This window comes from Rhodnius prolixus, unplaced genomic scaffold (genome assembly GCF_049639745.1).
Source record: "Rhodnius prolixus isolate KJV_2025 unplaced genomic scaffold, Rpr scaffold_10, whole genome shotgun sequence".
NCBI lineage: Eukaryota > Metazoa > Arthropoda > Insecta > Hemiptera > Reduviidae > Rhodnius > Rhodnius prolixus.
In genome coordinates, this window is record NW_027411615.1 from 18,438,717 (window position 1) to 18,454,714 (window position 15,998).

Genomic DNA, 15,998 nt, shown 5'->3' on the forward strand with positions numbered 1-15,998 from the left:
ATATTGGATATCCAGTAATAAGGGCTTAAACGTAGCCCTTGCTATATTTCGTAATACGTGCATCTTTGTTGATCATGGATGAAACAGGCTAATGAATGAAAGATATTGGGCTGCCCAGTACAAATTGAGCGTTTATCAAAAAATTGAATGAAATTTTGAAAATTAAAAACTTTTAATAAATAGGTAATACTCAATTTTGAAAAAAGCACCTTTGCAAGTGCTTCTATTCTATTACATTTAATTGAATTGATTTTCTGGAATTCATTGTACGGAATTAAATGAATCACAAGCACGTTGATTTAATGAGTTAAGACACAAACTAATTTAATTAATAAATATACGTAGAGGTATTCCTCTTAAGATTGTACAGCCTTGCCATCAGTTACATCTACCCCTCCATCACCTTATTCAATTTGTTGTGATACAATGAAATACGAGAGCTGTTAGTGCGTTACAAAACCCTTTCATAATAATCACGGCTATGTTAGATTCACCTTAGCAAGGTAGTAAGAACGAAAGTTATTGTTAGAGCACTTCACGTTAATATTGGTTTGTTTCAATATATCAAAATGATTCGAAATATATAAATTGAAGACAATTTAAACATGGCTGATGTACAAAAAATAAAGTAATAAATTTATGTAAAAAAAAGGATATATATCGCCTACCTTATACTGTCCCAGATTTGTAACAGTACAGGATAAGACTGCTTCTCTGCCAACAGCAACCGTCACATTAGAAACTGGAGACGCAAATTTGGGAGACACTAGTTGTGTACCAGGTATAACTAAAAAACAAACAGTATTGTTAATAACAATCAACGTGAGGATTAATTGTAGACTATTTAAATGGCAATTATATTCTACAACCAAATGACCAATTTTAAAGCATATTTTTTCTTTCTTTCTTTATGAGATAAGTCCTTAGAACAATCCATATTAATTTAGCCAATCAGGTTCAAGAAATGGATTGTTCAATGGAAGGATCAGTCAGTAAAAGATCTTTTAATTTAGTTAAATGTTCAAGCTTAAAATGTCACATAATGTCCCCTCTTATTTATTATACAAATATTTATTTATTATTTGATATTAATTAATTTGTATTATATTAATTTATTACCATTTCCACGTTTGGAAACAACTTTTTTCATAGAATTTGCTTCTTATATAAAACGCTTAATTAATAATTTCTCAAGCTCGAAATGCTTTATTTTTGGTGTTTATTTAATATGTTAAGTTTGTACAGTTACTCATGTATGAATCTTAAAAGGAATACCTCTACGTATATTTATTAATTAAATTAGTTTGTGTCTTAACTCATTAAATCAACGTGCTTGTGATTCATTTAATTCCGTACAATGAATTCCAGAAAATCAACTCATGTATGAAAGTGGGAACAAACTTTTCTTATTGCCATATTTTCAGTTGATGAATTTTGACTGTGAACCTTTGGGTCAAAATCAAGTGTACACTAAATAATTTAGCATGTTTGAATTGGCAAAATTTCTTTTTTTATTTAGTTATTTAGTACATACCCACATACTTTAGGGTAATGTAATCAAAGTAAACTAAGGAATCATAGTTTAAACAAATTTATCATATCCCATCGTTCTAAATGGATTATTTACTCGTGCAGTGTTTTGTTTGCACATACACTCACTGGACATTTGGAAAATTTATTTTTCAGGACGTAAATTGGTTCTACTAAAATTCAATTCAGATGATTGCAACGTTTACTTATTTACTTTTTTTTTTTTTTGGCGCATCAAGCCTTGGTCATTAGTTTATTTTTGCGAATAGCAGAATATTTTATTCATACATTTCGAATACTTATATTCTATGAGTTTACAAACAAAATATTACAATTAATTTATAAAGAGGTTATAAAATTGAACTCTTAGTAAAAGCTTTTGAGGAGAAACAATTGCAAGCATTTAATTTGGTATTACTAAAAAAATAGCCGGCCAATTCTGCCTGCGACTGAAAAAAATCGATTGGTGTTTAGGCAAAGAAAGTTAGCAATTATAGCACAATCTGGCAATTATGTTTTACTTATCGGATCTTATTCTGCCTTCGTACATCTCACAGAAAGAAATTTCAAGTTAAACTAAGAGAACTATTAAGTTAATAAAATACAATGTTATATATTATACAATAATAATCTTGTATGCTTCAAATTTACATTTCAACTTTTAATTACTATTTAATTGAATTTGGTAACCTGGGAAAGCTAAATAACTTTCTTCATCTTTTTCATTATCTAATTCATATTCCCTAACGGTATTTCTGGCTCAGCCAAAGCCGAAGTTCCTGAGGTTAATATTCTTCATAACTTATTCTGATACCTAAACTCATCCTTCGACTATTCGACTAAAACTTTCACTTATGCAATTGACATAACCATTCTTTCTTTCAAAAATTAGATCTTCACCTAACCAGCCAGTCATCTAGAATTGTGCGAGACTAATTAAATTTTCCAATCTTCTGAGAATAATGAAAGTCAGAATTTTCATTTATCCTCAATTAAAACTTATTAGTTCTTTGGTACTTTTAAGTATTATAGAATTTTCTTTACAAGAAAGATAGAGTGCACCGTCATGTGACAAATTTGAAAACACTAAATCTTTAAAAAAAAAGCAAACTCTTGCAGAATCACTGCTTCCGAGACAATCACAACAGAACAACTAACCTCAAACAACAAAGAACTTGTTATAAACAGCGCTATGAATCCGAACTACACATGGCTGTACAGTTAGTAATTAAGGCTCCACATAAAACATGTGACAATGCATAAAATGGAATAGAAAAGTTAAATGTTAGACGCTTTAAATAAAATCTTTAATAAAGATGTTCTTTTTTAAGGTCTTTTTCTTCTTTGTGTTTTGTTTTAAGTTATTCAAGGATCAAATCCTCCATAAACAAGATTTTGAAACATGGAATTAAGCGAAGCATTCTAATATTTAAGATCTCCAACATCTTCAGCTCCACAATTTTCTTACTGCAATTCTATATGATTATACAACATTATCTCAATCTCATGCACTGCACCTACAATATGTTCGGCGGCTTAAGAATTAATTCCGACTAAAAATCAAAATTTCCTATTTTCGCCAACGATTATTCTCCACTTCTCATTCTTATTTCTTCCTGTCTACTCCCCGTCCTTCGCTTAAAAGTTAGTAGCGGGTGATTCCATTAGGACTTCATTTTCGATAATTTTTGATATTTTTTTTTTTTAAATTTTGTTGTCGGTCATGCATCAGTGTAAAAATGTGTCAATATCTTTTAGAAATTTTGTTCTTATTTCACGTAAAGGACGATGTTAGAGAGTGAAAATTATACAAAACTACTATCTAGCAGAGATTGAAAAACGCTGATGGTATAAAGAAGGTAATGTTAATGGTTAACCCAAAGATAGAAAGAAAAAAAGAAACTATTTTAGGACCCTTAAGAACAACAAAATGTTTACATATATTTTGAAAATTTATTACAATAAAGTTTTCTAAACAAAACTAGTTAGGCTTCCTCCACAGCATAAAAATAATATCAATATAATGCATAAAGAATAAAAAGCAAAGTACAAATAATCATTGCATCTAAGTTAAAATAATAATAAAATAAAGTAAGCCTGTTATATGGCAGAAACTACTGCTTTCAATGATGGTATAATTTACTTTCAAATTATATTGCACTATTGCTGTTTTATTGAGTAAAAAAGGGGCAATCAGTTCCAGAATAAAGAGGTTTGTACTAGAAATGAATTTTTGTAGGAAACCGTTCTTTATGTGGAAACATAGAATTCAGTATTAACGATCTAGTGTTTCCATAATCTAATTGAGCCTTACGATTGAACAGTTTAAGTAAATATTCACGGAGTTGATTTGTGAAGAGAATGAACAGAAAATGGCCAAGGAAATTCTTTCGTCACCTTTAGCCAACTAAGAATGATGAGAGGGACCGGAAACGAGTGGCGCAGGAATAAGGTTTTTAGAAAGACTATTTACAAAGAATAAAAGAAAAAAAAAGTAGCTCGCGAATCGTCAGACCTAGAATTGATTTTGAAAAGGTGCTTTTTTTAAAAAATCAATTACTTTATTATTTCCCTTCGTTTCCGATACTTCATCTGGAGTTTTTTTTAGCTCCTGTGATGTGGCGTTGTTACTGTAGCAACTGAATGTCAATTAGTTTAGTCAGAAAGGCACCAGTAGAACTCGAAACGAAGAGAAAATGGCCTCTAAAGAGACTTTTTTGGCCATTGGTCGTTTAGAATAATAAAATAAATAAATTAACAGGATTATGCAAGCTTTGATACTCACAGAATACCATTTTCATCTATTTTTGTAGACATTATTAACGTCAGGACTAAATTTTCCACAACTGAAAATTCAAAAGGAAATTAGTAAAGTTACTCTACCGACGAACGGATTCACATTTTGAAACGTGAAAGTTCAGTTAATTACCAAACATAGATTTTAACTTTTCCATTTTTTGAATTATCCAATTTAAAAACACCTGTTTGTTGACACAGGCTCTCACACACCCTTCTTCTATAGTAGAAGAAGTTTTAAAAATAAATTTAAATTTACAGAAATATCCGTAAATTGATTGAAAATTTCGATATGTATTTTGGTAACATATCAGGAATTAGACTTGCGTTTTACAGTCAGGTCAGATGTCAATTTGTGGTCATCTACTACTATATTTGAGAAATCAAATTTTAAAATACAGTAAATATAAAACCAGGAAGTTTGTCCATTTATGATTCATGGATACGATAATTGGCAATTCCATTTCTATTGTCTGTCATAATTGTCTGGCAATAAATGGCGTTATCTGTTTTGTTTTTGTTTTCTTTAATAAATCCAATTGTTTCATAATTCATAAAATTGTTATTTTGCTGCAAAACATATATTCCAAGTTAATTTAAATGTTTGTTTGTTTTATTTGTTTCTTTCTTTTAAACTAGTGCCAAGTTATCCCGAACATGAACAATATTTCAAATATAAATTTAAATGATTCATTTTTTTTTTTTTTTATAGAAAGTCGGACAATTATTTGTTTATGAATTTGTAGTGAATTTAATAATACATACATATTAATGGAATATTAAAGGGTTGCACTTCTTCACCACTTGGTGTCTCTGCGAGCGGTGGTATCTTTGTCTAACAGGAATAAAACAATTCCCGTTGCAATACAACTTTTATTTAATATATGTACTTTTACTTTATTGTTTGGCCCTCACTCGTAATTATGAATGTGACTTCAACTTATCTGACACAAGATGTTATCTTGAAAAGCATCCTTCAAGTATTTGCCCTGAAAATTAGTTTTTGGCGTAAAGGTAACTCAGGCAATTTATCCGCTTTATGCTAAATATATATTTTTCTGAATCTCCATATGATATCAAGTTCCGAGATTATTTATGTTCCAAATCAGTTAATGCTGCTAAATCAGCTGTTTATGATTATGCCAGGATTAGGCACTCTTCTGATATGAGTTGATTCAATACTTTAATTATTAATGATTATGTTCTCGGTTTAGATGCTATCTATAACCCATCATCTTTTTACTTTAAAATGATTTTGAATTAAATGTTTATAGTTTTGATTTTTGCTACCTAAAGAAGTATTTCAGTTTCCATCTCTTCCTAATATGTATTACTTTTTTTTATCAACTTATACATATACATTATTTTATGTTTATATTTTTGATTTCTTTTTATTTTCAGATCAATTTTATTGTCATATCGCTTTGTGCTCTTTTTTTATTTTTGTAAAATAAATGATTATTCATTTAATATTATAATAAGCCCTATAAATTATTTGCTGTTTGAGATTGCTGATATTTGTATATATATTTCAGTTTGGCGTACCCTTAAGGGAAGTGGTGACATTATTACAATACCCACGTACGTTTGTAATTAGTTATTAGTTGTATCTGATGTTCGTAAACACATTGACTTGACATGACCACAGGCAAACTTTATAATTCATCTATAAGCTTTTCGACTAATCACCTCTTTCACATTCACACTGACAAATACTGTCACATTCAAAACATCTATTTGGCCCCTTTTAGGGATTTGGATATTCGTAGATCTGTCTCTTACCAACGTATTATTAAATAACACTAATCAATAGCTACATTATATTTAATTATAGGCTTATCATCTGTCCCGTTTTAGCTGAAACTGTGCTGTTTTGAAGAGAACATTCCATGTGTCCCCGGCCAATATATTTTTGTGGCGCGAAGAAAGTTGCCTCAGGGACTGACTAAATTCTCGAACTAGGGATGAGTTCGTTTCACAAGTTGTTAATGCTTCCAGGTAGACCGAGAATTTGAGAATCTGCTAATGTTCAAGACTCTTTTCATTTTCTTTTAAGCAGTTAGGTTTGGTGGCATAAATTTCAGTTGCCATTTCAGACAATCTCTTTAGTTGTATTTTTTGAAAATTCTGATCCTACCATAAAAAAGTTTAAATTTGTCTGAGATTATATTTTGGACAATAATTAACAATAAAAAAATTGGGCAATCACTGTGAAGGAGAATTAAGAAAGGGACAACTGAACCAAAAAATGATTTGGAAAAGAACCATATTATACTGAAAAGTTTTCCACCAATGAATTGTTGCAAATGGTAATTATTAGTTTTTCCATTCTTTCAAAAATAATAAGCTGATTTAGAGGCATATTATTTAGGAAGCCAGTAAAAGTAACCGAACCAAACACTAGAGAGAGCAGCAAGGATAGGAATATATTACCTTCTACCTGGAAGGACACTCTTAGCGAGTCAGAGTGAGGACTAGTCTGTCTGTAAAGCTGTACATCGTAAAGTATGTTCTATTCGAAATTCTAACCTCCCTGAGCACCTGGAGCCTTCTGCTACTAAAATCTAAATGTAGTTACTGTTTTGAAGCGGCACAATGAATTCCACTTTTACTTCCCATCATAAAACGATTTTCTTCAGAACTTTAATATCTGTTATTGTTACCCTGAATATAAACTAACTTGTAAACAACTTACACTAAGTTTAGTTAGATTATTCAGCAGAAGAACGCAGACTCTCTTTAATATTCACTATTTTTAAAAGGCTGGAAAGAATTCAATAAAAGCACAACTATTTTAGATAGAGGAGGTGCGAAAAATTATTTTAAATCAGACAAAAAAATTATAGTAATAATTGTAACAATAATCAATAAAAATGGAAAATCAGAAAACTGAAAATCTATTTAAAAAAAAAAATTAAAAATTTTTGTGGTACTTTTGGCCAGCCGACTTTTGTTTCAAATAAAAGTTACAGATTTGTATGAAAACTATTTCTCTATTTCTTTTACTTATTTTGAAAGTAACACCGCTGCTAGATGCACTAATAGATACACTTTTTTGTAAGAATGCACTCGTAGATGGATAGATATATATATTTATTTGCTTTTTAAAATACAAAATTTTACAGCCAGTGAGTCTGGTCCACAAATTACATTCATATTACAGATTACATACTCAAAAAAAATAACAATCCAAATGAATTTATTAATAAAGAAAAAAGAATGAATACTAATAGAGAAAACTACATATTATTACATATTTTATTTAAGAACTGAAGTACTACCCATTATTATACATCAAAATGATGACTGAAGCCAATAATAACAAAAGAAAAAGAAATAGAATCGAAATAGTAACCAACATAGAATGTTCTTCATTGAAATATTAGAAAGAAAAAAAAAAAAAAAAAAAATATAATATACTGGATGCATAGACACATGTATACACATCTTTCAAGGGTGTAGCCATCTGTGTTTTTTAGATATCAATCAACTATTTGTTGCATATCTATAATAAATTTTCTAATCTTTAAAGCTTGACAAATAATATAGTAAATATCGTTAAATTTGGATACATCATTGATCAATCTAACAATCGAGCAACATTTGAAATCTGATCACTATTGTTACAGATATATTTACTAAGATATTTTTCTCTACTATTTCTATACATGGGACAATTTAATAGAAAATGGTAAAGGTCGTCTGCACTCTCTAAATTACAAATCTGGCAGTTATCTTTGCCAAAACGATACAGTTCACCTTTAAACAAAATTCTAAAGCATTTAGGATGGCACAATCGTAGCTCTGGATAATCAAACTTTGTTTGCTCACATTATTTCTAAGTTTTAAATAGTTTTCTATTCCTGTCAGACTACTGACTAATCTATAATTATTATTGAAGCGAGAGTTGTTAGCTAGATGCACTAATTTGTAACAATCACGAAACTGAGACTACAATACATGCAGTGGAAGGAAACACAAGCTAAGGATTAACTACTCTACTCAAAACAGAGAAAAACGCGAGGCTACTGGTGTTTTAATCGCCTAGAATGGATGATCTGGAAGAAGATGATAAATGGCGGACTAGAGGATTGGAATGAGGCTGTAAGTACTGATTAAAGTACTGTAAAGTTTTTCTTGTCCTTTTACTAAGAAAGAACTTTACTTACACAACTAGCGCCTGCCACTAGTTACGTTAAATAATATGTGGGTTTGATAAATAATAAAACTCGCTAAATTTGTAAGTAATAACCTGATTTATTAACACATTACCTTTACTCACATTAATATTTACTAGCAACTAACGCTATTCATTACAGTCACCATTTACAACAGTCACAACAGTTTACTGTTACTTACTCACTACGTAACGCCACAAAACTGTTCCACGACTGACCCCTGGTCCGCACTGCACCGAATTGCACTAGTCTCAGCTGCACTAACACAGCTCTACTCATCAACTGACTAATTGTAATTGCCCAACTAGCTACCACTGAAGCACTCCACAACACTGACTCTCTCTAACTATGTCTCAACACTGACTCTCCAAGACTAACTCCAAAACTCACTGACTGACTAGAAACTACAAGACTGTAAAACTCTTAGAACTCGATTAAAAACTCTAATAACTCCTTAAAAACTGACTTCTCCAGCTGTGTCTGCCTCCTTTTAACTGCGTGCCTCCCTCCAACTGGGACTGCCCTCCTCCAACTCTCTGAGCATAAGTTTCCACGCCCTCCTGACGTTCATTGGCTGGAGAAAACATACTGCCACCACCTCAGCTGGGGCCGCCCTCCTCCTACTCTCTGTCTCGCTCCTACCTGTCAATCACTGGCTGGGAAAACACATATGCCACCACCCCAACTGAGGCCTTTCTCTTAGCTGGCTTTTACACAGGTCACTAGCTCTTTGAACAATCTAGCCCTTTCCTTTCTAGTTCAGGTAGAGACCGGCCCTTTTGTCTACACAATGGTGGCCTGATACCGACTTTGGTCGCTTAACCCCTAGAACAATCTAGGCCTTTCTTCTCTGCCACAGATAGATACCGCCCTTTTGTTTATGCAGTGGCGGCCTGTTACTGACTTTGATCGCTCAACCCCTAGAACAATCTAGGCCTTTCTTCTATGCCCAGGTCAACTTCGTTACAGTACATTATAGCCAGTTCGAGCAACTTGGACTCCCTAACTGAATTTTTAAGCTTGTGAGAATCTTTAGAACTGAAACGTAAAATGGGACGTTAACGATAGTGTGGAGAATTTTCGATTGAAGAGATTGATTTTTGTTAAAGATTGGAGCGTTTCGTTGAACCCTACAGTTCAATACCTGGACGTCCCCAGGTAAGTTTTAGCATAGAAGCGTGTATCAGCTGCTTGTTATTGAGATATGTGACAAATCAAAATCGAAAATCTCCTCAGTACATTCACTTACTCAGTAGAGTGAGACTAACGAATTTGTACAGCCCAAATATTCGAAGATATAAATTCCAGTAGCATAAAACAAAAAATCACATGTAGTTAATTTTGTTTTTTAGAGGAAAAAAGCCAGGAAGTAAATTTAGGAAAAGATCTTTTAAAGATAATACAGAACGAAGGAACGATAAAAAATAAAATAAAATAAGCCGATTACACATGAACGTTTCCAGGTTTTACCAAGAAAATTTTACTTCTTGCAATATTGAGTACATAGAAATTTGTATTTCTCCATCAATATTTTCGATATTGTATTATATTTATAGTATTGAGAAAATATCTTATTCAAGTATAGATTTTCAACTGAAAATGTCAAATAAAGAAAATCCCAAATCGAAACGAGAGAATTTCTAAAGCAAGAAGAAAAAAATAAAAAGTAGCAAGTTACTAATCTTGCCAGCAAAGTTACAAGAAGCAAATTGCTTTTCTAACTGTTACAAAAATAACAAAGAGTGAAAATAAATTCACTCGCTTAAAAGCCAACTTACAATAGAAAAAAAAAAACCTGACATTGAACCATCAAAGGGCTTTCTTATCAAAACAATTCAAATTCATTTATACTTTTGAGTTTATTATAGTTCCCTTCAGAATTATAATTAAGATTTGTGACTTAAAATTTTTATTAAATAATTATTAGGGTACCTTTAATCCTTTTTTACATCACCTCTCCGGAAGGGCAAAAACGATACAGATAATAGTGATTGGTGAAATATGTATAGTTAATACTAGTATACAAATTTATCAAAACTATCTGATTTGAAAGCTAACATGACTTTGTCTTATTACGATTAAAGTATTCATGCAACTCATGCATATTTTCAAACTCCAAATTTGATAACATATTTAATTATTACTAACTACTTTAAATAAAACTTTTAACCTACCGTCCATCAATTTTTAGAATACTCTAATAAAAATTAGCTAGAACATTATTCAAATAAATGTTATTGATCTACATGGACATGAGATATTCATAGCATCCATTTTCACTTTTCCCAATTCAATAAATGTATTTTGGTAGTGAAATTTTCCTTGAATTCGTTGAAAATATTAGAGGTCATAATGATTTGTGTGTTTTTAGGAAAACTCAGGTTACAAAATTTTATTTACATGCTTTTCCGAGAAAGAAAAAAAAACAAATCTATATTACGTTTATATTGATTGAGAAGCAAAGATTGTACGCTTCGTTTCCTTTTTGCACGTAATAACGTTACTATCTTCATGCTCTGGGTGATTGAGTTTAACCATCTCGGTGAAAGAACACAGTTTCTCCATTTTCAATTGTAAAGCTTTTTTCTTTCTTTCAACTTTCTTATTAGTCTCTTGTTAAACATTACATTTTTTTCCCCTTTCCGTAATTCCCTCTTATTTAGGCAATACTTGTTTTTGTCGCTTCATTTAAGTAATTAAAATATTAAAATTAATGTATTCATTTATTGAAAATGAGCTTATGTTCGTTGCAAAATAGGTACAGAGCCTCTATTTACCTTCCAAGGGCTGAAGTGCCATATTTACGTACAAATGATGCAATTGGAAGGTTACGAAAATTACGTTTTCAATTTTATGATTATTCTACATCGGTTTTTTGAAGGTTATGTGATATTTAAGTGAATGTAACTGTGAAGTATATTGGTAGTGTCAGATTATATGTGTACTGTAGTGTGAACAAGAATTAAGAGAGAAATAAAAAGGCCGAACCAAAAAGCTGTGACAGAGAATTAAGCTAAGGTGAATTACTAAATTACGAGTATAACATTATTAAATACTTCCTCTAATAAACCATATTTTATAATATAATTACCCAGGTAACAAGGTCAAATCAGGAATTGTACACTCTCTTCACGGATCCTGATATAGTAAAAGTTATAAAGCTTGGTAGACTGCGATGGGCAGGACACGTAGCTAGGATGAGTGAAGATGAGATTCCTAAGAAAGTGCTGGAAGGAAACATGCAAGGATCCAGGAGGGTAGGCAGACCAAAGCTGCGCTGGGAAGATGGTGTGGCAAAAAATGCTGCATCTATGTTAGGATTCCCAAATTGGAGGGCACGTCTTGAGGAGGCTAAGACTCTGCATGAGTTGTAGCGCCAGTTAAGAAGAAGAAGAAGGTAACAAGGTTAGTACTTAGATCTAGGCGTAGTAATGTGAAATATGAGCCAGTACAAATGTTGAATTTTGGAAATTCAAAGCTGGAGATTAGCGAAGATATTTGAACTTAAGCTTAATCAACGGAAAACTGCCTATCTAACTGCTCTTTCTTTTAAGTTCATCTTTTAAAGATATTTACAACCTCCAACTTAAGAAGGGATTCTTCTATAAAAACAGAATTTGAGAATAAAAAAAGTTCCATTTCATGCGACTTACCTTTGTATGGCCATTATGTCTGCCCACATAAGAAGAGCTATCTCTTAAGAATGAAATATTTTTAGCACATGACCTGTACGCGTAGAACATGACAAAAATGATAGATAGCATAATGCCGCAAATGTGCATTTCATTTGTATAATAATTTGCTGCCGATACCTAATTGTTTTAATTAAATCCAACCACAAAAATTGTAACATTTAAAAAGAGTCTTTTCAGTTTACACATTTTTTTCTCGTAAAATAGTTCCCCAGATTTTTTTTTTTTTTTTTTTTTTTTTTTTTTTTTTTAAATCTTGAATTTTAAGGCTCTTGGAATAACACACATTCTTAGGGTTCCATTAAAATTGTCCTGATTCTGCAGTTTTATAATATCAAGGGAAATTAAATGGAACAGTGCTTAAATTCAAGATTTGCAGCAAATCTGTTTGTTGGAAATAACATTTTAAGAATGATTCTTTAAGTGTTAATGTGGACTTAATGCCATGAAACTCCGGTATGCCATATTATTAGGGTATTAATTAATAATATAATATGACTAATCCATATGGTCTTGAGGCTCAATAAATGCACAACTTTTTCTGTAATTGGGTGACTCCTTGATTCCATTAATAGTTGAAAAATTAAAGTAGAAAATTTTAACAAAAATCATCGAGAATGAATTTTTTTAGACATTAAAGTAAAAATTTCATTGTTTATAAGAAACGTTTTGAGACTCTGGGTTAAGCATTTTTATAGAAAATTTAATGCTCTTTCGTTTGGAATAAGCAGATTTGTTGTAGGATAAAGGGTAGAAAAGTTACGACCGTTTTTATGGTGAAAAACGCGAATATCGACGTAAAAATTAAAAATGCAAATATCTTGGACACTACTGAGAATCGGGCCAGAACGAATAGAATATTTTTTGTTGCATTTAAGCTGCTGAATCACCTCCCGAAGTTTCAACCTCTGCTCCGTGTACACCCTGTTTACTTGGTACAGGTTACACCACTTCTCCAAGTAAATCAAGTTCATTCAAAACAAAAACCGACTCCTTGCTCGACTATACCGACAGAACCCAATTTATCTGAGCGCTAGTTGAGGCATTTTGACCAGTAACTTTCTGCCGGGGTGCAAAATCCACGGAGGTGCTCAAACGAAGCTCAAAACTTTTGAGTTATAGGTGGCTCATATATTTACACAATCTTCTAATAATCACTTTTTAGGATTCAGGGTATCTCAAAACAAACATAACCTTACTTTTCTTAGGAGTAAGTAAAATTTAAACAAACCCCATTAGTGTGTAGATCTTCGTGTATATCATTTTTAGTTATTAAGAAAAACCCATAAGTATTATAGAATTTTTAATTAAACATACATTGTAGAGGTTTTAACGCAATTTTTCCCTCTAATCAAAATTTTACTTCCTTTTTTAGGAGCTAGAATTTCTTCATTGGTACTCCTATAAATACTTAGTTCTTTCTTTGTAAATAAATTGTAAACAAAATAATAATAATAATAATTAAACATAGGCCTATAAAATGCAATTAAATCTGATAATTATATCGGGAATCTCCATGCACTATTTGTGTTTTGTTCTCATATTTCATATCATTGTAATATTTTTCGGATCAATAAACATTTTATTATTATTATGTGGGGAATGTACGGCTCTTCCTCAACATTATATAAAAATTCATGACCTACAGACTTTTGCATCTAAGATCAATTAATGAAAGTCAAAGAGAAAAGTTCAAAGAAAGATCTGATCTCCTTCCAGCTTAGTGGGAGACCCAGATGGTTATAGCGAATTTAAGCCGAAGTGTTAAGACCCTTTAAGTTAAGATAAATACACAAAGCACGCAAAATATAAACACTATACACCTAATTTATCTCTAGGTCACCATTGCTTTAAACTATATCTACTCTTAATTTATTAATTCATTCGTTCATCTTTAGCTGGTAGAGAGAAAGATCACCCAGATGTGCCAGCAGCAGGCCCTAATAACTAACCAACATACACATTATGTTCCTCTGTACAAGCAGCACCTTTTGCTAGTACATATTTGTATTTGTGTCACTCGAGAATAGATAACGACTACAGTGTTCTTGTTGTTTATTTCATTTTAACTGTAATAATTTTTCTTGAAGTCTGATTTGAAAGTTTCTGTTATAAAAAAAATAAAAGAAGTATAGTTTGCTAGAAGTTTTATCCAACAATTTTCGTTCTATTTTTCTTGTTTAGTCATTTAAATTTTATGAAAAGTTCGTAATGAGATAAAATGTCAATATTGTTATTTCTAAACAAATCTTTTTTTTATATATAACAATTATTTTTTACTTTTCCCTATTTTCCTATTATATTGTTATTCGCGATCATGCCAAATATTTGATCTCAAGTTTTCATTAGAAATATTCGTTTTAAGATCCTATGAATTAAAAATAAATAAAATAAAAAATTGAATTTAATAAGAAAATGAATTAAACACACACACATTCATATACCTGCATTGTACAGTATACAGGGTGATCCATTTAAAACGCACCAATCGCTAATAACTTTTTAGGAAAGCTGATTTTCGAAAAAAACCCTCGAATTAAACTATATGTTTTTTTAAGTCTAGTTTTCAAATTTTTCAACCCCGATGCTGTATCTTCATTTTTGGCGGAGTTACGGTTAAAAACCTGATTAAGGTTTCATAAGGACCACTGGTTTTGACAATGATTATGAAAACTATATAAAAAACTGTGAAAAATGACGTTAACCCCATTTCGATATCCATAATATTAGTTGAGATATTTAAGATCAAAGTTACAATTTTATCTATTCGTGAACGGTTTTCAATATTAATTTTCCAACAGAAATACACGTTTTGGGAGGTCCTCTGACTGCAAAAAATGTTTTATTGTGACGCAAAGAACAAAAATAATAATAATTGAAGATTTTAAAACATGTAGTGTAATGTAATGGTTGTGGGTGAATCAGGATAAATTTGTTTTATCATCAAATAAAAGCAACCATCACATCATTTTAAAACACCCAGTATGCAAGACCTCTTGACCCATGATTGCGGTAAGAATATCTTGTCAGGGTGTTGGGCTAGTGGTCAAGAGCATGGCTTTGTAAGTGGGAGGTCCCCAGTTCGATTCCTACGTATGCAGTCATTCTTATTACTTAAAGAATCATAATACATTTTTTAATAAAGAGTAGTCGTATGCGGAAAAGACAATGAAATGCTGGTGAATGATTTTCATTCTTTAAGAAGAAGAGTAATTGAATCATCAATAACAGCTATCCAGTGCCGTTCGGCTGTGGAAGAATGATACCGATTTCTCATTTTCTTTCTTTATTTATTTACTTTTAATTGTCATTATTTTCTATTAATAAAGTAGTTGGAAGACACTATTAATTTTTTTTTTTAATATAACCTACCTAATAATAATTCATAAAATGGAAATCTTTATACGTGAATATCTCATAAACAAAGCGCTAACGGGCATACCTTCATAGGAAATTTTTTTTCTTGTTTTGAGGTCCTAAATTCATATTTTCAGTTAGGGCATTTAACCCTGAAACACCCTGTATATTACATGGAACATGGAAGTCACAAGAATTTGATCAATCATAATAAGGTTATTCAAATATGAAGCAGGTAATTGCTCCATGAATTTAATATTTTTCAATAGACAGTAGCTAAAGCTTTTATCTATTTAAATTTTTTTACAAATTATCAGTAGTATGTAATAATGAGCAGAATTCTGATATGTGCTGTGAATTTACATGGAACACCTTGTTTATAATAAAAACGAGAAATCTAAAAATAAAATAAACGAACCCAATTCTGTTAAGAAGCTATCCTATT

At 31.1% G+C, this 15,998-nt stretch overlaps 1 protein-coding gene across 3 annotated transcripts in view; it reads right to left on the bottom strand.

Annotated features, from left to right (window-relative positions):
• The window catches only part of LOC141457336 (lachesin-like), an 83,106-nt gene that overhangs the window by 46,762 nt on the left and 20,346 nt on the right, over nucleotides 1-15,998 (bottom strand). Inside the window, exons 1-2 of one of the 3 annotated variants that reach the window (XM_074134182.1) lie at nucleotides 2,436-2,777; nucleotides 669-787 (exon numbers count right to left, since the gene is read on the bottom strand). Coding sequence is in view for 1 of the 3 variants with exons in the window: in XM_074134180.1 (XP_073990281.1) it covers nucleotides 669-787 (119 nt within the window). In the remaining 2 variants the exon portion in view is untranslated. Of the gene's footprint in view, nucleotides 1-668; nucleotides 788-2,220; nucleotides 2,778-15,998 lie in introns of those variants that run through there. The other 2 variants (XM_074134181.1, XM_074134180.1) reach the window with 2 other exon arrangements.